Source organism: Petaurus breviceps, unplaced genomic scaffold (assembly GCF_028583685.1).
Source record: "Petaurus breviceps papuanus isolate PSGF00001 unplaced genomic scaffold, PetGlider_PUasm1.0 37, whole genome shotgun sequence".
In the NCBI taxonomy this organism is placed as follows: Eukaryota; Metazoa; Chordata; class Mammalia; order Diprotodontia; family Petauridae; genus Petaurus; species Petaurus breviceps.
The window spans coordinates 99,541,607-99,563,995 of record NW_027186296.1 but is presented as its reverse complement, the minus strand read 5'-3'; the positions used below and the strand labels follow the sequence as shown (position 1 = coordinate 99,563,995).

The following is a 22,389-nucleotide window of genomic DNA, read 5'->3' as shown; positions in this document are numbered from 1 at the left end:
GTGTGTGTGTGTGTGTGTGTGTGTGTGTGTGTGTGTGTGTGTGTGTGAGAAAGAGAGACAGAGAGACAGAGGTGGAGGAGGAGAGATCCTCATTTTGGGGTATCATGAGCTGCCTCTTATCCTCAGTGGTGTTTTTTGGCACACATTGTGTTAAATGAGAATAATAAGAGCCATCCTAAAGATGGTAGTCAGTCTGGCAGTTCTAATAAGCTCAGCTGCTGGTTAGATTCAGGACCAAGGGAGCCAAGTTGCCTGGTTGCCCCTGTCACTGACAGACAGCCAGTAGTCATTGTTGGGTAGTCTCTGTACATCTATGTGTTAAAGAAAAAAAAAGGCTTGGGTTTTTGAGCATTTTCCACAAATCATTTGAAAGAAGAAAACAGAGGATGTTTGTTAAGGAGGCATGTGGTGCTGGTGGATTAGTTGAACAGGCTTTTTCAGTAGGGACATCAGGTTCACTTTGGGCTGCCAAGACCCTGTGTGGAAATGGGTTGGAGATTTTAAACATCTCACTCTTCGCATCTCTACGTTATAAATTTCCTTTATAATCCTTACACAGTGCCCTCAGAGGACCCTAGATATTCTCTCTCTCTCTCTCTCTGTCTCTCTCTCTCTCTCTCTCTCTCTCTCTCTCTCTCTCTCTCTCTCTCTCTCTCTCTCTCTCTCTCTCTCTCTCTCTCTCTCTCTCTCTCATTCTTTCTCTGTCTCTCTAATTTTTCCAACTATGAAGGTGTTATATATGGATAGGTTAAAATGTGGAATGGGGGTCAGAATTTTGAGCTGAGGAGCCCTCAGGAGTGAAAGGCAAGGTTTTCCTGAAATACACATAAAGAATTAAAGTGAGAGGAAAGTTATAAAACCTGAGTGAAGGTTTAGGTAACAGGGGCTTGGTGCCCAGGAATTGTTTCATTCATTATATTTATATTTCCATTGCCTGGCACATATGTGCTTTAATAAATGCTTGTTGATTAATTGATTAATGGTAGATTAATAATCAAATACATTATGTTAAAAATGAAATTTCTTTTAAGAAAATTAGCTTCTGAAACATGCTGTGCACCACATAATCTTGAGGTCTTTTATTTGGGTGAGCTAAACAGTTGGAAAAAAAATCTAACTTGAGCTGAGAAGAATCTCATTGGTTCTAGAAAATATTTTGGTAGTTAAGAGTTTTCATGGGTCATTTAACTGGAATCTGTCCTTCAGTTTGAGCCCCTTGCCTGCCCCCATCCCCCAGCCTCTATGTACTTTCCCCTCCCCAACCCTGCAAAGAGGCCTTGGTGACTTGGCCTTCCAGCCTGCTTTTGGACTGGTTAGAAATTATAAGTCAGCACAGCAAGGACTGGGTGGCTATTTCCGCAGATTAGCAGTTTTCCCAACAAAACAGGGTCAGGGGAAGGAAGCCAGGCTGATTTGTTGGTTTGCTAGGTTTTGTTGCTTGATTTTTTGTTTTGGAACCAAAAGAAACTCCTGAACTTTTATCTCCAGCCTTTATCTTAGCTACCTGCCCAGAGGGAGTAAAAACATTCTTGGGGGGGGGGGTGGTGTTGGTGCCAGATCAAAAGAAGCTCTACTGTTTTGTTTCCTGATTAGGAATGGGGGGAAAGCTCCCATTTCATGTAAGTTGGGGGACTTTATTGGGCAGGGCCATGAAAAAAATTCTTCTTAAATAGATGGTGAAAATATTTCCCCCTCTTCTTCCTTTCTTTCCGTAGTCCTGGCTATTTAGAGTGCTCTCTATCTCTCCTGGTTCTTCATCTGATTGTTAAATCTTAATACAATAGTTAACCCTATCACTTGGCATGACCCTTTAAAACAAAACAAAAATATAAAACCTTGCTTAATCTCCCAGGAAAAGTGAACTAGAGAATAGTATCCTTTGAAAAACTTGATTCTTGGCCCACGATTAAAAGATTCCGGAGAGTGAGGAGGCTGTATTTAAAACAATAAAAAATAAATACTAAAATATTCCTGCCCAGAACAGGGGATAGGAAAACAATTTACAAGAGCTCTATCTTTGGTAATTTAGAAATTTCTTTAGTAACACTATCATAGGAAGATACTATAATGGGATATGTCCAGATTGAAAAAAATAATTGAAGATAAATTTAAGAGGAAAATCTAATGTGGGGTGATCATGATCTTTTTTGGGAAAAATAGGAAATCTAATCGGGCAAGAGAAATGATGGGATTTACTGAAGTAGAGAAGCAGAAATGACTCTTTAGGAATTAGGAAACTAGGAGGGAAGATGAAATTCCACAGAATTACTATAAATGAAAATAATCTGTCAAGTCTTATAAACCTCAAGGTAAATATAGGTGAATAGAAAGGTAGTCATATTTATCTCTCTCTCTCTCTCTCTCTCTCCCTCAACAAAAAGAGAATTTAGAATCAGAGCACATTAAAAGGGAAATTCAGAATGACCTAGACTAGTCCCTTCAGTAGGTGCTTTCCAAACCTTAAAGCACTATGTAAATGTGAGATATTATTATTACTCTTATTTTACAAATAAGTAAACTGAGGCCCAGAGAAGAGAGGTAGCGTGCCAGTCACACAGCACATTAGTGGCAAAGCAGGAGCTAGACCTCTGGTGTCCTCATTCCTTGTTCAGTGGTCTGAACCAGCATATCTAGTTAAAAAATATGGTTCAAAAACAAGTAGAAGAAATAGATTCAAAATGTATTTTAGTAGGTACGTTGGTAGAAATCCACACCTTTTCCCTGCTAAAGTCAAATCAAAGTAACACAAATCTATTAAGTACCTACTCTGTGCCAGAAACAGGGCTAAGCATTGAGACTACAAAAGCAGCCTTCCCCCCACAAAAGCCCAAAGAAAACCAACCAAATACCGCACCCCCCCCCAACAAAACCAAACCAAACCAGTCTCTCCTCTGAAAGAGCTTACTTAAGGACCCAGAGGGCCACATGTGGCTTTGAAGCCACAGGTTCCCCACAACTGGGTTAGAGGGAGGCATAACGTCCAGAATGAGGATATTCTAATGAGAACAACAATAATACCTGATGTATACATGGAGCTTTAAGGTTCTTAGTTTTGCTTTACTTGACTCTTAGTCAGAGACCATAAATAATGCTGTGTTCAGTTTTGGATCACACACATGAGAAGAGCGTGAATGAGTGGAGGTATGTCCAGAGGAGGGCTGGAAGGATGGTGAAGGGTCTCAGAAGCATGTCACATAAAGACCACCTGAAGAAACTGGGGATGTTTGTCTTGGGAAAGAGAAAACATAACCTGGACATGTTTGATGTCATGCAGAAGAAGGATCAGCCTTGTTTTGACTGTGGAGAGGCAGATTCTATAGATATATAAGGGAAAATTCTCTAACAGAATAGGCTGCCTCAGGGGGCAATGAGTTTCCTAGCCCAGGAAAATTTCTGATACAGATCGAAGGACCATGTTCAGGGAATTTCCTGCTAAGGGAGAGGTTGGATGACCTAGAAGGTCTCTTTTTGCCTTAACATTCTGTTTTTGTCTTGTGTGACTTATGGGAGCAATGACATATTTATCTATTGATATATCTAGCCATATGTAAAGATACATATCTACTTCAATATTTGAAAAACCTGTGAATTCTGTAGTATGATACTTCCTACAACAATGTAGGCCATATAAATTGAAGCTTCTCTACCCATTGGTATATGGTGTTCATGAGTTATGACCAAGAAAATTCAACATCTAATGACCATCCTCCTTTGGTAGTAATAATGATGTTGTTACTACTACTATTACTATTACTACTACTACTACTACTACTACTACTACTACTACCACCACCACCAATAAAAACAACCATAATATCCAACATCCATATAGTGCTTTAACTTTTACATACACTTATGTGTATATAGAGTGCTTTATGTGCATTATTGTAATTTGACTAGCCTCTTCAGTGGTAGCTAGTCTGGTCCTTAGAAGAAATCATCCCTAGGACAATAATCAACATTTATTTCCAAATTGTGAAAAATTAAAAAAAAAATAAAATACTAGAGCATGATTTTCATGGATGAGATGTATATATGCATATAGTTATGCATATATACACTTACATATAGCATACATATTTGTGTTGTACATATATATCTATAATTATTTGTAGATATAGACATGAATATAAATATAGATGAATATAACTATATATAGATAGAAATTTATCTAAATATAAATTTTTCAACATTTATGTATATGCACAAAATATAACATTTATGTATTCATTTATACATTTCTATATATAGTAGATATGTATCACTATAGGGAATATGTAATATAGTAGGGTATAATCAATTTTAAATGAAATTCATATTCTCAATCATTAAGCAAGAAAATACAAATCAAAAGTACAGAAAAATCACAAACAGTGAAAGTCAAGTAAGTCAGAGGGAATGGTCCTTACTATGACTCTATGCTGGCATTTTTTAGCATATTAACCAGACTAAGTTACGTGATTGTTCTAGGCTAAGTTCTAAATCATGGGGCCAAATTCAGTCTTTAGGAAATATCCAAAGTTTCCAGTGAATTGTTACTTTCAAGATGTAATTTTCCATTGTCAGATAACAAGTGGAAAACAAGGCAAAAATCATTCAGATAAATAAATGGACAGAAGGTGAATATGAAAGTACAGGAAGGAGGAAGAGAAATAGAAGGAAAAGAAGTAATTTTTAAAAAATGCATATTTAAACAAACCATTATAAATCTAGCCACATTGGTGTCTAAATTGGAACCAGGAAAACTGACTATATCACCCCCCAATAAAATTTTATATAATAATACTATAATGTACTACATTATATAATAATACTATAATACTAATAATATAATATATAACAGCAAACACGTTTCAAAGTTCATTGAATTGAAGAAAGAATAGCCTTTTCTAATTTCCCTTTTCCTCTTCAAATTCCTTGTTTTACTTATTCTACTTACCCTATCATAGTCCAGTTTTTATTACTTGTGTATGTATCTCCCATGCCCATTACTTATGGGAAGGGACTGTGCTATTTTAAAAAATCTTTGTATCCCAGTCCTTAGCATATTGTCTTGCCTTTAGCAGGATTTTAACAAATATTTATTGTTTTGTTGAATTTAAATTTTTTTTTGGCTTTTATTGGAGGGCATTTTGGGGTTAAGTGATTTGCCCAAGGTCACACAACTAGTAAGTGTTAAGTGTCTGAGGCCACATTTGAACTCAGGTCCACCCCAAATTGAATTCTTGTTAATAAGTTCTAGCAGGCTGCACAATCCTTTATAGACAGATCCTCCAACTGCAGAATGTCAAAATACAATTGCTGCAAAAAATTCTTAGTGGGAAATCCCAACTGACTACATTGTGTGTGTTTGTTTTTTTTAAATAACCACAGTACAATATCATATGAGATGTCCAGTACAAGAACAAAACAATGAAAAAAGGCTTAGATATTGAAGCATTCCATAGTAAAACTAAAGCTTTCAATCTCTAGTATTTGCAATTGGGGACCTGGGCCTTATTATTTGGAAGGACTGCTGGGGTGGTCATATTGTTTATACTCTACAGTCTTGAACAAAAGAATGGCAACATGTCTCAGGGAGCAGGAGATGACAGGGAAGCCATGAACATGATCTTGGACAGATCTTGGGAGAGAGTGGAGGATAGAAGGGCCTGACATGCTTTGGGCCTTCGGGGTCATGGGGAATCAGACACAGCTGGACAATAACCACAGAACAGTAGATGAATTTCTTAGCCCCTTTCATTGCTTTGCAACTAACAGCTCTTCCCTGTTAAATAATGCCAGGTAGGGTTGTACTTATGAAATTCCTTCTTGATCTAGGCTCCTGTGTCTGTGTCTGTTATACTTCTCCAGGACTTGGGAAACACAACACCCTTTCTCATCTGTATCATCTCCTCTCCACTTATACAATCATCACCCCGGGACAGGCCCTCATCACCTTTCACAGGGACTATTAGAATAGTCTTCTCACCGGTCTCCCTAACACAAGTGTCTCTCCTTCCCAATCCATCTCCCTTTCAGCTGCCAAAGTGATTTTTCCTAAAGTGCAGGTCTGCTCCATTACCTTCTACTCAATAAACTCCAAAGGCTCCTTATTACTTCCAGGGTCAAATATAAAATATTTAAAGCCTTTCACAGCCTTGTGCCTTCCCGCCTTTCTAGTTTCACATTTTGCTCTTTACTTTGTAATCCTTGGGCCAGGTATACCAATACTCCTACCCACCAGCTCTGTGGAATATCTCTGCTCCCTCTTGGCCTCCCCTTCTTAGCTCCCAAGGCTCAGCTCCAGTCCCATCCCCTTGTGTCTCCTCAGTAGGTATCTCATGTATGCCTTGTGACTTACACGTTGTCTTCTCTCTTAGCACGTAAGCCACTCAAAGACAGGGACTGTGTTTTTGCCTTTCTTTGTACCCCTGGTGCTTAACATGTGTTTGCTACCATTGAGCAAATGCTTAATAAAGGCTAATTGGCTGACTGCCCCTGGTCCTGCTGCATCTCATCTCCTCTGAGATGCCTGCACTTTTTAAATTAGGATCTCATGGTCACATGTGGTTACCTTTGAATGGAGGTACTAATGGCAGTGAGTCCTAGTGGACATGGCCGAAGCATGGCCCAGACACTCTTTTCAGGTAATGATGGAGGTTCTGAATTTCATTTTGTTTATTCAAGCAACAGTTCTCTGCAGCCTATCTCCTGGTGGAGAAATTAGCTTATCTCTTTGCCTTGGCCATAGGCCCCACCTCTCACCATGTGTAGCCGTCTTTTCAACATGATCCCAGAGAATGTGATTGGCTTAAATTTGTTAGTTTCATGCTACTCTATGCAGAAAGTTTTATTAATTATTAATGGATAATATGACTTGGAATATGCTAATTTTGCCCCATGTATTCTTGATTGGTATCTTGTAATTCTGTGGCCAGAAAGACTATGAAAATAGTCATATTGAGTGAGAGTAACCCAGGTCCTTATAATGCCATATAGCACATTATATTTTCTGGCTGATCAAATCATAATATGATTCAAATAAAGGCTGTTTCACTGAGCGTAGGCAAATGGGATATAGTCATGTAATTTTAATTTCTTTGGTCTAAGGAAGATTTTTTCGACTAAATAATATTTTGAGTTTTGTAAATAAGTAACTTATAAATACAGCTAATACAGAAGGCCACAAATACAGGGAGTACAAGTCTTTAAAGGGAGCTCTGGGAAATAAAAATTGCAGCATAGTCTAATGGAAAGAGCACTGGATTCAGGAGTCTCCAAAGCCCTGGGTTCCAGCCTTAGCTCTTCCATTTTCTAGCTGTTTGACTGTCACATAAGGATGATAATAATTGCATTACCTTTCTTGAGGGGGTTTTGAGGAGAAGGTTCTTTCAATAGCAAAGTACTATGTTTTTTGAATAACCAACCCCCCATAAATATAAGCTATTTTAATAAATCTTTATTATTGAATGCTATAAGTGTTCTAATCTGATGCCTCATAATGACAGTGGTAATGGTTTCTCCTGCCAGTGGATAACAGACTAACAGGTGGCACCAACCTGAAAAGGCAGTCACCAGATGCGGGCCTAGCTAGAAATAGACTTCTATTTCTATTGTATAAATTCTAGTTTAGCTAAATTTGTAGTGGCTGGCTCCTCACTAGATTGTCCTAGGGCTTATGAATTTTTCACTGTAGCAACTTTCAGAAGAACATCTTCCAACTGAGGGGATGTAGTCTATTTCAGTGGAGGGAGTAGATATCAATAAAATCACAGATCCTTGAAGTAGTATTTTTGTGAGTGACATAACCATGCTATAATTATACTTGAGGTATTTGAGTTTAGAGTAAATGTTTTAAGCAGTTTGTCGCAAATGAAAACATCTGTGTGTCTACATGGTAGAGTGAATTAGTTATCTACTTTCAGTTAAGGAATTTCCCCAAACTTTTTAGCTAGGATATTAAAATTTATCTTAAAAATTGGAAGCCCTCTTGAATCAGTCACACAGTACAAAGAACACTAGTTCTGGAGTTAGCTTGGTTCAGATCCCATCTTGGCTGCTCACTGCCTTGTGATTTGGGCAAGTCACTTAACTTTTCTGGGCCTTGATTTCCTCATCTCCAGAATGACAGGATTGGACTAGATGGCCTATGTGTTTCTTCCACATCTATATCTATGATGCTGGGATCTTGGAAACCTCAGCTCATCTCCCCAAAGGGAAGTGAGATAGTCTGTTTAGACTCAAAGATTTTGTGGCATTTTAACCCTTCTTTGCAAAACCATTTTCTTTCTGTCATCCTCTTTCAATGATTTTGTGGTTGTAGTTGAATCATTTCAGTTGTGTCCAACTCTTTATGACCAAACTTGGGGTTTTCTTGGCAAAGATAATGGAGTGATTTGCCATTTCCTTCTCCAGTTTATTTTGCAGATAAGGAAACTGAGGCAAATAGGATGAAGTGACTTGCCCCAGGGTCACACAGCTAGTAAGTGTCTAAAGCCGAATTTGAACTCTTCCTAACTCCAGGCTCAGCACCCTATCGACTATGCTACCTAGCTGCCCCCTCTTTCAGTAATACTTTATATATACATATGTAGTCAGTTTCAAAGCAACTAAGAAAATCATTGAAGAAATATTGTATGGCAAAGAGAAATAATACAACCCCTCAAAAAATTCCCCAACACTGACCTAAAAGCTAGGAAATCCAAGTTTTGCTCCTATTCTGCCATCATCTATTATCCTTGGCCAAACCACTTCAAATATCAGTTTCTCTATCTATAAACTAAAGAGGTTGGACTCTAAGATCCCTTCCAGGCCTAAAATTCTGTGTCTTAAGGTAAGGGCTCTTCTAATTCAAAAAATAAACATGAAAAGTGATTCATAACTAAAAAGTGGCCTTATATAAATATAATCTAGTCATTCTAATAATCTATAATTAATAATAGACAACCTCATTATTCTAGTTAAAATATTTTCTTTCTTTTGACTGTGTTATCTAAAAGTGAAAGTATATTGTTTGTGTGCTATTTGTATATTGCTTAAATTATAAAATCTTAGAAGTGATGGAGAATTCTCCCTGCCGATTATTAATGTAGAAATGTATGAAATTTACTAATTTGCATTTGAAACAGAAAATCACTACTGTTAAAAAGAGTCCATCCTTTGAATTGAATGTTTTAACTACTGTCTTTTCCTTCAAACTAGGTTCCTTTCTGATCTTATACTAAGTCTCAAGTTCTTATGGGCAACTAAGGGCCATCTGATTTTACCAAGAGTCAAGTCAAAGTTCAGTGAATAGGAAGTGGTAGGGGATTGATAAGAACATTTGATCCTCTTGTAGGGACAGTACAGGTTCCAGATTTGAAGAATGGTCTCCTAAGCCAAATCTGTATAGATAGGGTTAGTCTTTGATGTATTTTTTTTCCCTCTTGTGAGCATAGCTCTAAATAATTAAAAAGCTGGAAAATGCTAACGTGAGACATACCTGAGATGAATTTGTGTGAAGTTCTGGTGTAAATGTTTAATCTCTTCTTCTAGCCCTTGGGTATCTGTTTATAAGGCAGGTGGCTCACAATTGTAGCTCCAACATCCCATAAGTTGGCTGGAGTCGTGCACTGTCCTTGGCAAAACATTTGTGTTTAGAAGTGGCCCACCCAGTAAGTTTCTTGACACTATTTCTATACCTAGCAACCAAATGAAAGGAAAACATTGATTATATTGAACGAGAAACCAATAAAAACAACAGCACTCATCCAAAAAGCTTTCAGAAAGTGGTATGATAAATATAAGTTTCACCCAATCAGAATCAGGGTTAGTTTCTCCTATGTGATTGAAATAATGCTGAAGTTCTGTGGCCATACTTTTCCCTGTGTGTAATCTGCTGGTTTCTGAAACAGAAGCTGACAAGTGGCAACCCATTTTTATTTAATGGCACCTATTTCATCAAGTCCCAAGAAGGAATGGTGGGATGAAGCAAGAAAGTTTGCGTTTCATGGTTGGAAGCATTTGGTATGATAAATCTGAGGATATCTCACAACACATGCCTCTCAGATTACCTTGAATAAAGGGAGTTAGAGAAAACTGATCGGCCATCTATCTTTCACATTTCAAATCCTAAGGCTATGTCCCTGAGATGTTTTGGTTTGTGTTTCAAAAACACAGGAGGGGCTCTAAGATAAATGAGCTTTTTCCAAGAGTTTGAATCTAATTTCTCACACAAATGCATTGATTAATGATTTGACTATATCAAAAGCAGACCATGGAAATTATGAAGTGCCCATTTTGTGGCCAGGTTAAGAATGCTTTAATGATGATGGTAATGGAGGAATTGAAAATTGTACCTGGAAGATGGAAGACAAATCTTTTTAGTAAAGCTTGAATAGTTTTTCTGTAAAATAAAAATGTTTGTTTGAAGATCTATCACATTTATATCATTTTAGTGAAATACAGGGTTAACAAGAGGCCTGTATCCTAAAAAAAAAAAAAAAAAAGGTTTTCATGGCTGTCTTAAATTTGGGGCTGTGGCTATCCTTCAGTTTCTTTATAACAATTACAATCTGGCTGGGCTAGTGTATCCCGTAGTGCCATATTTCAATGATTGGGCCAGAATTACATCTGTTTCTTTTGCATCTTGTATTCCAATAACAGGTGTCCGCTGACTCCAGCTCCTCCATGAACTCCAATACACCCTTGGTGAGAATAACAACTCGACTGTCCTCAACGGCTGATGCCCCAATGTTGGCAGGGGTCTCTGAGTATGAATTGCCTGAGGACCCAAAATGGGAATTTCCAAGAGACAAGTTAGTATTTCTACTGAAAAGATACATATGAAACAAGCTTGTGTTTCTACAGCTGTCTTTTTGCACAAAGGTTTTACATTATATATGTATACATACATATGTCTATGGGTATATGCATATAATATATTCATTTGGGAGATATTCATTAAGCACCTGCTGTATACAAGATTTTGTGCTAATTATACTCTATTGCATAAACAAGTTCAGGTTTCTAGATACAATAGATTGACACTCTTCAGAACAGATCATGGGTCTGTTGATTTCGAGTCTTGAAGACACACTATAGCCAAGATTATAAATCAAGTACAGACCGAGATGGAGTGGTAAGATCAGAAGACGGATTGGGGAATTTAACAAATCTCTCTTTTAAGTCTTTCATGGGTGTTAGAGTTTGACTGATGTTAGAAATATAAGAAGCAAAGATACTGACCCTGTTTCTGGGCTGAATGAACTATTTCCTGTAATGAAATTCCTGGTTTTGGGAGGTGAACAAATTCTTCCAAAACAACATGTAGTAAGCAGATACTTATTTCAACTAACTCTTACCTAGAAATCCTTGAAGAGTTGATTTGTCTCCCAACGATATATAGTTATACATGTACAGCCAGTTCTGCATTCACACACTTAGCTTTCACCACATGATTTTATTAGTAACCTCATTTTCACTTTTGTGATAGCAGCTGCACAAATTTGGGGTTGTACGCAGTAGAGGAAAAATTGAGAGACACAATGGGCAAGTTTATATGCACAAAAAAGGGGGAAAGTATTTATAAAAGCATTCCTGAATCTGCTCCAGAAAGTGCTAAAGTAACATCTGAGGTACACAACGAGGGAATAGAAAATTGGGAAAGGGGCTATATTTGTGGGTAAATGAGCTGGTGGTCATCCCTGCCCTTTGATTGGAGGAGGTGCTCACCTCCCCTGCTGCCCTTGCTGCTGGACCCAAGTGGCTGGACCTGGGTTCTGGGCTGGGAGGTCAGAGATGGCAGGTGTTACCCCCTTTCCATTTTTGACCTTGAAGGTTCTTCTGGCATCACTATCCTTGTACCTCCTCCTGTCTTAGTTGCCTGTCCTCTCCTCTGCAGTTTTTGGGTTATTTCGTGGTTACTGTGTTAGGAAAAGTGAATATTATCTGAATTAATGTTTTGTTATAAAGAATTGCTTGCAGAAAACTGTTTTCCATGCTAGAAAACTAGCAAAAAAAGACAAGTTTTTGGTGGTCATGGTAATCTAACCCCCTATTTCCCATAGATTCACTGTATCAACATTTGCATTGTTGACTTTCTTGCCATTTTCTAGGAATGTTATCCCTACAAAAGTTGAGGATTGACTTTACACATACATATGCATATAATCATATATATGTATATATGCATATAATGTTATTTTTATTGAGAGCAATCTATAGAAACCACACGTCATTTATTTTTTAAATTTTTTTTTCGCTTTTTGGAGGGCAGTTGGGGTTAAGTGACTTGCCCAAGGTCACACGGCTAGTTTTTGTGTTAAGTGTTTGAGGTCGGATTTGAACTCAGGTCCTCCTGACTCCAGGGCTGGTGCTCTATTCACTGTGCCACCTAGTCGCCCCAACCATATGTCATTTAGCAACTATAACATTAGAAATACAGTCTAAAATAGGCAGTTGTAAGTTATTCATTTAAAAGGTAAAGGAAATCATCCTCCTATTATGGATTGTAATTCCTTTCAATATACCCTAGATATTGTGATATAATGAAAAAAAGTTCTGAAAGACTCAGGCATATCTTGGTCCTAAACCTAATCACACCACTGACTGTGTGACCTTGCTCCAAGGAATTAAACCTCCCTTTGTCTTTTTCTGTTTGGTGTCTGAGGTCCCTCCCAGCTTAAAAGTTCCACGTATGATGTGATGTATACAATATAATCACGCAGTTCACTAGACTGTTGTAACTGTCATCTATAATATCGTCAGTAGTGGAAGTTCAAATTCCTGACTTGGTTTGCCTTTACAGAAGGGTTACACTGAATATGGAAAATCTGAGTACTGGACGTTTAAAAACAGATTTCAGTGAAAATGTAGGTGGAGCTGATTTCTAATGAAAGAAGGCTACTTAGAGACCGTTTATTAGATTGGGGGCCCACACTTGCACAATGAGGGGATTGTTATGCTTACAGCCACAGTGCAATAGGGCATAAATTAGCCATTTTTCCAATGCAAATGTTTATTTTCTGCCAAGATGTTAAATTCAATTTTAATTCTGGAGAGAAAGCAGAATGACCTCAGCATAGCATATACTGCCTTTCAGTCTCTATGTTGACCCTTTTCAAACCATTGTATACTTAACTTAAAGACTGCTTACTATTGGTAGTTAGATTCCTTACCACTCTATGCTCAACTTACAAAACCATATTCCTAGGTATTCCAAAGGCTTTTCCATCAGGGAATATCTATTTCTGTTATTTTTCCGGTAAGGCCTAAGGACAATATAAAACTATCTGCATGGAGTATAGAAAGCTTCCAAACCTGGAAACTTAAGATATTTGTTGGTCCCAATTTGGAGTATCTTAGTTATTATACTGAAGTCTAAGGCTTTTTTGAATTGTTGTGTCAAAACAAAATTACCTCCTACCCCATCCCTTGTTTTTATTTTTCTCTCCAGCTGTAGATTTACAGACACAGTTGAAATTTGTTTAAGATCTGCATTTTAAACAAGCTGGCAAGTGGAATTTGAGACGCACATGCCCACAAAGCTTCTAGTCTCTCTGTGTTCCAGTTGATCATAATTTAAAGCAACCTTGATTTTCTGGGGGCTTAAAACTGAAAACAATGTTGATAACTTGCCTTTTTCTAAGACATTCTCAAAATACTAAAATTGAGCTGGATCAGGATGTGAAACTTCTTAATCAGACTTGACCAGCTCACTAACAAGGATACCCTGAGAGCTTGAATCCTCAATTTAATAGCCTTGCCCACAGTAATTGACATTTACTTACAACGTCACTAAGAAAATACTAAACCTAGTGTGTACCCTATGTCTCATTAGTTCCATATGATAAATGCTCTGTGCTCAAGCAAGCTGTTGAAAGATTTTTATATTTAGTTCTGGAATTTCACTAGCTCTGTCCCTTCACCAGATGCTGTGTGCTAATCCCCTATTTACACATTTAGGCTGACGCTGGGCAAACCCCTTGGGGAAGGTTGCTTTGGGCAAGTCGTAATGGCAGAAGCAGTGGGAATCGACAAAGACAAGCCAAAAGAAGCAGTTACCGTGGCAGTGAAGATGTTGAAAGGTGAGTTGAGGGAAGGGGGTTAACCTTGGGCAGGGGGTGCAGGGGGGAGGGAAGAGGGGTAAAGCAAGCTCTATCAAGAACCTTTCTTTTGTAGCATCTGAACTCTATCATAGTAGGAGGTCAGAGAGCACATAGCTGACCTAGAGGTTGAGAAGTTTTCAGTATAAATCAGTGTCTCTGACAGCCTATTTATCTTGAGAAGCGTATATTTACAAGTAAAGCATAGCCGCATTAGAATTTGGTGGCTTTTTACTTCAGCCATTGCAGAATATCCAGGCGACAGTAGGTCTTTATTTTCCGTCATCATTTTTTTATGAACTTAGCACTAAATTGAAAGGGTGTTGGAACAGTCGGTCTAAGGGGTCCACAGATTCAGCACATTTAAAAGACTTTTAAGCCTTGGTCTTAAAGAGGCTGTTAGGATGCAGAGTGGGAAAGGTACACATTGGATCAACTAGCTGTAAGTTTTGTTTTGCTTTAGAAACAAAGAGAAATGAAGCTGGCTGGGGAAATCACTTAAAACTCAGAAATGAACTTAAATGAACACCAGCGCTAGTAGTGTAGATCCTTCTGGGACATTTAAACAATTACCCAAAAATGTAAACGCTCAGCTGCTTAATGGGAGTTTGAACATTTCTGCATTAACCTTCCAACCCTACTTTAGGCTTTCATCTGCAGCCCTCGACTGTCACCCATTAAGTTAACTCCTGGCTCCTCTGCTCTGTTGGCGCAGCAATTAGAGGAAAGTGTCCTGGATTACTCCAACCATCCACCTCCTTTGCTTCTACTCAGATGCTGCTGAATGGAGCAGGGGACTTTCTGGACTCATATTTCACTTAAAAAATGGGGGTCATCCCCAGAGAACTCCTCCTTTTTTCTCTCACATGCTTCTGATGTCCTCCCCACTATGTTTTCCTACAGATTGCCCCCATAACACCCAACATTCTTCTTTTAATCTTCATTCTCTTCTTCTCTACTTACCTTCCTGGTTGCCTACAACATACTCATATCTCCTCTATCCTTAAAAATATCCACAATTCCTCCTGCCATTTACGCTGTTGCCTTATATCTCTCCTTCCCTTCCCAACTAAACTTCTTTTTTCTTTTTGGAGGGGGAAGGGCAGGGCAATTGGGGTTAAGTGACTTGCCCAAGGTCACACGGCTAGTTTTTGTGTTAAGTGTCCTCCTGACTCCAGGGCCGGTGCTCTATTCACTGCGCCACCTAGCCGCCCTCAACTAAACTTCTCAAAAAAAGTTATTGATACTATATATCTCCACTTCCTTTCCTAATTCTCTTCTAAACCTTCTTTATTCTGGTTTCTAATCTCATTATTCAAATGAAAGGGTTTTTTCCATAGTTATCCATGATGCCTTAATTACTAAATATAACGGCCCTTTCTCATCTTTATCCTATATGACTTCTTTGTACCATGTTTCCCCGATAATAAGACACTGTCTTATTAGTTTTTTTGGACAGAAAAACACCAGAGGGCTTATTTTCAGGAGAGGGCTTATTTTAATGAACATTGACAGCAATTTTAATAAACAGGTAAATGTGAACAAAAAAATGTACCTTTATTCAATAATGAATTCAATAAAGAACAGGATGACGCGCTCACTGCTGCAGCTCTGATTGGATGCAGCTCAGAGCGCGGCGTGCGTTTCACCCGGGAGGAGGGGGGAACGGTGCATACAGAGGGTACTGTAATGTAGTGTGTAGCGCAGGGGATCACCTTCACTACAGTAGCAATCTCAATAGGGCTTATTTTCGGGGGAGGGCTTATTTTAGAGGAATCTTACACAGTAAGGGGAGGGCTTATTTTCGGGATAGGTCTTATTATCAGGGAAACACGGTAGTATTTGACACTTCTGGTCACCTCTTCCTGAATATTCTCTTCTCTCTGGGTTTTCATCTCTTGGTTTTCCTCCTATCTCTTTATCTGCTCAGTTTCCTTTTATGGATCTTCATCCATGTCATGCCCACTAACTGTGGGTGTCCCCCAAGGCTCTGTCATGGGTCCTTTTCTCTTTTCTTTATAGTCTCTCATTGGTGATCTTGCCAGCTCCCATGGGTTCAGTTAACGTCTCCATGTAGACAACTCTCAGAGTCCTTATCTCCCCTTTGAGATCTCTATTTGATATTTCAAAGTGAACCCCCAAAGAAAGACTGCATCCTTATATGGCTTTGACTCTGGTTACACTCCGAAACTCTGTTTCCTGTCTATACATATGCCTTACTTTACATGTAAGAAGGTAAAAATGAAAGTTAGCCCCCTCTCTGAAGCTTGCAGTCTTAGAAAGTTTCTTGGAGGACAGAAAGGTTGTTATGTCCCAGGGCCACAGAGCCTTGCTAGTTCTCTATCCATTATGTAATGCTGGCTCCCATTATACTTCTGTGTGTGTGTGTAACGTAGTGTGTATATATGTATAATTTATATGTGCACTTATGTATACATATATATGCTTATGTTTGTATTTGTATATATAAAATTAGACAGACTAATAGAAGACCAATCTGTAAGTTACTAAAGGATATGTTTTTTAGTGTATTTATCTTTGAAGTTGGTGCAAGGGAGAAAGAAAAATGTCCTTTGGTTCCACTGGAATGCTCAGTTGGTTAGATCAAGGGCAATGTCAGTATAACCCCTCTCCCATGCATATGTATAGGCTTTTAAATAATGGTTTTGTGTCCCACTCATTCCTAAGCTCCAGAGTCCCAAATGCAGGATTACTAGGGATCAACCTGACTGCTATCACCTGACAACAATCTTTGGCAATGCTGTAGCCCAGTAGTGGTGTGCTAATGTATCTGCAGAGACCAAATGTTATGCCTAGTTTTTGCTTCACTTTTCATCCCTCTGCAACTGCCATGAATTTAGCTGCCATGGAAGAGATTGGAAGGAAGCAGGCCCTTCCCCCACCCCACCCCCAACACCTCCCGGCCCAAAGACTTAGAAAGATACTAGTCCAAGAGTCTGTTTGGCTTGCTTTGCCCTAGAACCCCAAAGGAGATTACATCCCTTTAAGAGCTGTGATGCTGGATGGAGAAAGGAATCCCCAGTTCCCTGTCTGTAGACCAGACATGCCTCACTTTACATAATAGAAAGTAAAACGTTTTATGTAAATCAAATTATATTTCAAGCATATTAGGGAATTTCACTATTTAAAGGAATCCTTTACATGAAACCCTTTCATGAAATCAATTATTTTCTTTGTAAAACCCAGGTTTTATATGTCGGATTGGCTTAAAACAATGTATGCCTGTAATGCTTTCATCACTAATAATGTCTTACACTTGTTAGGACCTGACTATGAGGCTTTTTATTTAAGACAAACCTTTCCAATTGAAAGTTCTAAGAAGCTTTATTGTGTTTTGAAAAATGTTCTGTTCCTACTTATATTCTTTCTATCCTGGATGTAAAGTGTTTTTTAAAACAAATTTTTATGAATACTTTTTGTTTCTAAATCACTTTTTTCTCTGTGTATCTTCCCCAACTCCTCCCAGATGATGCTACTGAGAAAGATCTTTCTGACCTAGTATCAGAGATGGAGATGATGAAGATGATAGGAAAACACAAAAATATCATAAATCTTCTTGGAGCCTGTACCCAGGATGGTGAGTTTTACACACACACACACGCACACACTCACACACACACGCACACACACACACACACTCACACACAATTTTTGACTAAGCCATGTTTTTGTCTTGACACTGCTGTGCTTATCATCAGATTTTAAACAAATGGTTATGCTGTGTTATGATTTAAATGCACTCAATATTTGTAATATAGTTCTTAAGATTGATTCAATATCAGAAGAAAATCGTTTCACAGCCTTGACACAAAAGGGAACTTTGGAACATTTGAAATTCTTTGACATCCTATAAAAAGAGTGGGTTGTGGTATAATTTTATTTTAGGCAGTAAGATTATATGATGCTGCCAGTACACAGGCGTCTGCATTTTAAAAGATAGTTTCCATATTTGAATGTGCAATTTCCAAATAACAAGGGATAGACTTCAAGGTATGGTACTGTATTTCAGTTGAGAAAATTTTGGGAGACCATATAAAAATTGGAATGGATGTCTTTGCTAATCATATAGTCTCCTGAATTAGATCAGGGAGGGAAAAGATGACTATAAGAATACATAGTGTTCTTTCCTGAGTGAAATTTGAAAGTCTCTTACCCATTGAAAAGCCTTTTGGGGCACCATGACTAAAAACTATTTGCTTAACATTAGCGATGGGTTTCTCTTATACTGCAGGTCCACTGTATGTGATAGTTGAGTATGCTTCTAAAGGAAATCTACGAGAATACCTCCGAGCCCGGAGACCCCCTGGGATGGAATATTCATTTGACATTAACCGGGTACCAGAAGAACAGATGACTTTCAAAGACTTGGTATCCTGCACATACCAACTAGCAAGAGGCATGGAATATTTAGCATCACAAAAAGTAGGTTATTTGCCTTTAAAGTACTTGGTGAAACCAAGCTAAAATATCTTTGAAGAAAACAGACTAATTGAAAGACCATATTTTTGTATCAGTTGCTTTCTTGTCTTTTACTACTTGGAAGACTTTTCAATGTATTACTCTTATTAGCATATATTAATGAAAATGTTAAGAACAAAATCTTCCTTGCAAAGGTAAAGTACCACTATAGTATCATAAGTAGAGGTAACTAAAGTTTTTTGGAAATAAAATTAGCTTAAAGAGACAGAATTTTGATTGAATCCTTCCCTGTTCTGTTTTATGAAATTTGGGGAGATTGCTGTTGTTTAAATGTATTTACTTCCTGATGATTGTTTTGCTTCTGTGTATCTTGCTGTTAGAGGTAACCTGGCATCGAGCATAGAGCTCTAGACTCACTCACAGAAAGATGTAGGTTCAGATACTGTCTCTGATACTACTAGCTGTTTGGCCCTGGCCAATCATTTATCCTCTCTGACTTTCAGACAACTCCCTTGGACTTATCTCCAAAGTCTATAATCTGATCTTTGGTGGAGGAAGTTCCCTGTGCTGAAGAAACCTCAACTCTTTTGAGTATTTGAGAATTATTTTGCTAGAGAATTTTTTCAACACAGACTTTGAGTATGAGGCTTGGGATTTTATGGATCTTGGAGGACAACTGAGAGTTTTAGTGGTACTAAATATTCTAGGAAACTCACTTGTATCTCTGAATATAACTCCAGTTCAAGGGAAAAAAACCCATTAAGTATCATTATTTGTATTACCATTCATAATAGTGAACTGAAATTGTATGACCCTATAAAGTTAGATGTTGCCCGACTCTTACTTATATAAAATTATAGTTATGCTTGCTGCTGTGAAATTATGAACATTTTAAATCATTCCCAATCCAATTGGAGAGGTAACTTGTAATATATTCTATCAGGTTTGGCTGAATTGTCTATAGAAACACATACACTCTTCTGGGTCACCTTAGTTTTCGCCAATGCAGGGGGAGGGAAAGGGGTGAATTAGCTGCCTATGCATTGTCAGGGATTGTCAGAACTTAGTAGGAATATGGCTTAGTCTTGAGAGAGCTTTAGTATTTCTCATTCAAAGATACAATTGTAAGATTATAGGTGGATATCTCCATTCACTCTGTCTAGTAGTCTAGGTTTGCATATAGCAAGTACTTATGAGACATTTGTTTAAATGAATTAATACACTGCTCAATTCATGACTGGATGACATCTTTCCTTGGTGCTCAGTAGAGGGAAGAAATGGGGGAAGTGGGGCTATGTAGGAAACTTTGGGGTGAGTTGTCACCAGCATATCTCCTGCATTAAAATAAGAGAAGAGAAACTTTTGCATTTACATTGCTGCTAATTATGCTTCAAAGCATGAGATCCCTGCCTTCTGCCAAGTTTGAGCTATCCATATGATCCTCTCTCTCCCAAATATTCCCCTATTTCTCTCTTCCTCTTGTGAAGTATGTATATTCTTGGGGAAGAACACAGTCATACCAGTTTTACAAAAGAAGAGACTGAAAAAGAAGGTACAAATTAATGTTATACTAGCACATCACTGGAAACTATTTAGGGACTACGGCTCTAAAGATAAGCTATCCAGGGACAGGATTGGAAATGAGTGACTGAGAGATTGTAATGATTACTTTTGGTGATAACTATTGTACTGGAATGGAAAGAAAGAATTCTGGATCTTTTGGAGAGAGAGGAGTGCAGGTAGTTCAAGGGTATGATGACTTCAGGGGATTGTTTTGGTGCAAATTGGACTCAAAGATTAAACTGAGAATGAACTGGGATTCCTGTCAGCCAAAGTATGGATCATTTTAAGGTTCTAGAAAGGAAATAAAAGTATACAAAGTAGTTGTGCAGTATGATTGTTGGCTGGTTTTGAACAAAAAAAAATAAATATCCGAGTCTTAGATCTATTTGCCAAAACCATGCTGTTTTTAGGCCGGTTTCACAAAATGGTTGGGTTTCTTTTTGATGAAACCCTAAGCATCCTTCGTATATAGCTGTATGTAACTTCCCAGTTGACCCTTGAAGGTTTATAGTATACTCTTTGACCTTTGCACCCCATTGGCTTTCACTCAGTACAGAAGAGAAAATAAAAGTGACCTAACTCCTCCAGTTAACTATTTGTGGTTGAGAGCTTTGACTTTATCGGGGGAATAACAGGAAAGGGAAGGGATTTTGTTTTGGATTCTTAGTATTAGACTTATATTCTGTTAGCCTAAGGAGCTATCACTCCACTTGTGTGTTTGAGAAAATGGGTATATCAAATGGCAGAGCCTGCAAAGAAGCCCAAAGAATCCCTGTACAATGGTTAGTCAGTGTTAAACAAAATACTAGGTCCTTCTGCATGGCCTTCTTTACAGATGCAAACAAATGTCCCATCTCTAGGGACAAACTGTGAAAGTTTGGCTCAAGGCATGGAGATTAATTTTACAGAAGCATCGAAACCTAGTAATAATTAACCAATTTTAACCCAAGCTGAGAGCACACTGATAGGATTCTCAAGAAAGTCTCAGAGTTCTAGCTCCCAGTCTAGCCAGAAATGGATGTCATTAGTTATTTTTTTTCTGTTTTCCTACTTTCTGATCTAAGCTTACATCAAGAGTGCTAGAAGTATGTGAAAATGAAGAATAATTAAGAAAGTAAAAATATTAAAATTGGACTTTTTAGTGGAATGGCCCATGGAAAAGTAGCCTTACTTAACTTGCATGGAATGAATTAGGGATTCTTTTGAGATAGCTGTCCTATAACCTATGGCATGTAATAGTCTTATTTAATTAATCAACCACCCAGCAAACAAGCATTTATTAAGTACCTTCTGTGTTCCAGGCACTCTGCTAGGTGCTTAGAATACAAATACCAAGAAGGAACCAATCACTCCTGTCAAGAAAATTGCATTAAATAAGGGGAAAATAGTAATAATTTACACATGCATGCATGTATGTGTATGTAGATATACATTGTGTGTACATGTATATAGATATATATAAGTATACACAGAATAAATAAAAAGAGAACATATACATATAAATTCAAAGCAGTTAAATAAAAGGTAGTTTGGGGAGCTCACCAACAGTTGTGGCAACCAGGAAAGACTTCATATAGAAGGTGGTACACATTTGTAATAATGTTTAACACTATTAGGATAAAACTTTAGATAATAATTTTTATTTCCAGTCATTACTATAAGACAGTGCATTAAGTTTGGGCATCAATAATTTGCCAAAACATTTATAAAATCATAAAATAGTTATTCTATCCACTTTGAAGCAGGAAAAATAACAATAATAGCAAATTACTTTGATAAAGCTATAGAATTAACCCCCTGAGTGGTAGAGGCGAAAGGGATTTATTGGAAAATGAAGATGGTATAAAAACCAAACATACCAATAATTTTTTTTAAAAAGAAAAAAAAAGCCATTAAGTCAGTTTTAGAAAACCAAGGAGAAAAGATAAGAGAAAATCCATTCAAAATAACAATAGAATGAATGGAATATCTGGGAGTTGAACTGCTAAGACACATAAAAGGTTTATATAAAACTGCAAACTACTCTTCATAGAAATAAAGGAAGAATTATGCAATTAGAAAGATATTCACTGCTCATGGTTAGACTGTGTCAAAGTAATGAAAGTGATAATAACATGTGAATGAATTTGTAGGTTTAATATTATTAGATCAACTTTTTAAGTCAATAATTTCTAGAATTAAACAAAATAATAGCTATTCATTTAGAAGAATTCCTTAGAATCTCAAGGGAAATAATGAGAAAAAACATGAATGAAGGAGAATTGAATTACTAGATTTCAAACCATCATATAAAATGATAGTAATCAAAAGTATTTTGTAC

The 22,389-nt window shown here is 37.6% G+C and overlaps 1 protein-coding gene across 3 annotated transcripts in view; it reads left to right on the top strand.

Moving 5' to 3' along the window:
* FGFR2 (fibroblast growth factor receptor 2) overlaps positions 1 to 22,389 on the top strand; it is a 117,500-nt gene that overhangs the window by 83,777 nt on the left and 11,334 nt on the right. For all 3 annotated transcript variants that reach the window (XM_069099110.1, XM_069099109.1, XM_069099108.1), the window contains 4 exons: positions 10,627 to 10,778; positions 13,927 to 14,048; positions 17,554 to 17,664; positions 18,319 to 18,509. In XM_069099110.1, the coding sequence (XP_068955211.1) occupies positions 10,627 to 10,778; positions 13,927 to 14,048; positions 17,554 to 17,664; positions 18,319 to 18,509 (576 nt within the window). The remainder of the gene's footprint in view (positions 1 to 10,626; positions 10,779 to 13,926; positions 14,049 to 17,553; positions 17,665 to 18,318; positions 18,510 to 22,389) is intronic.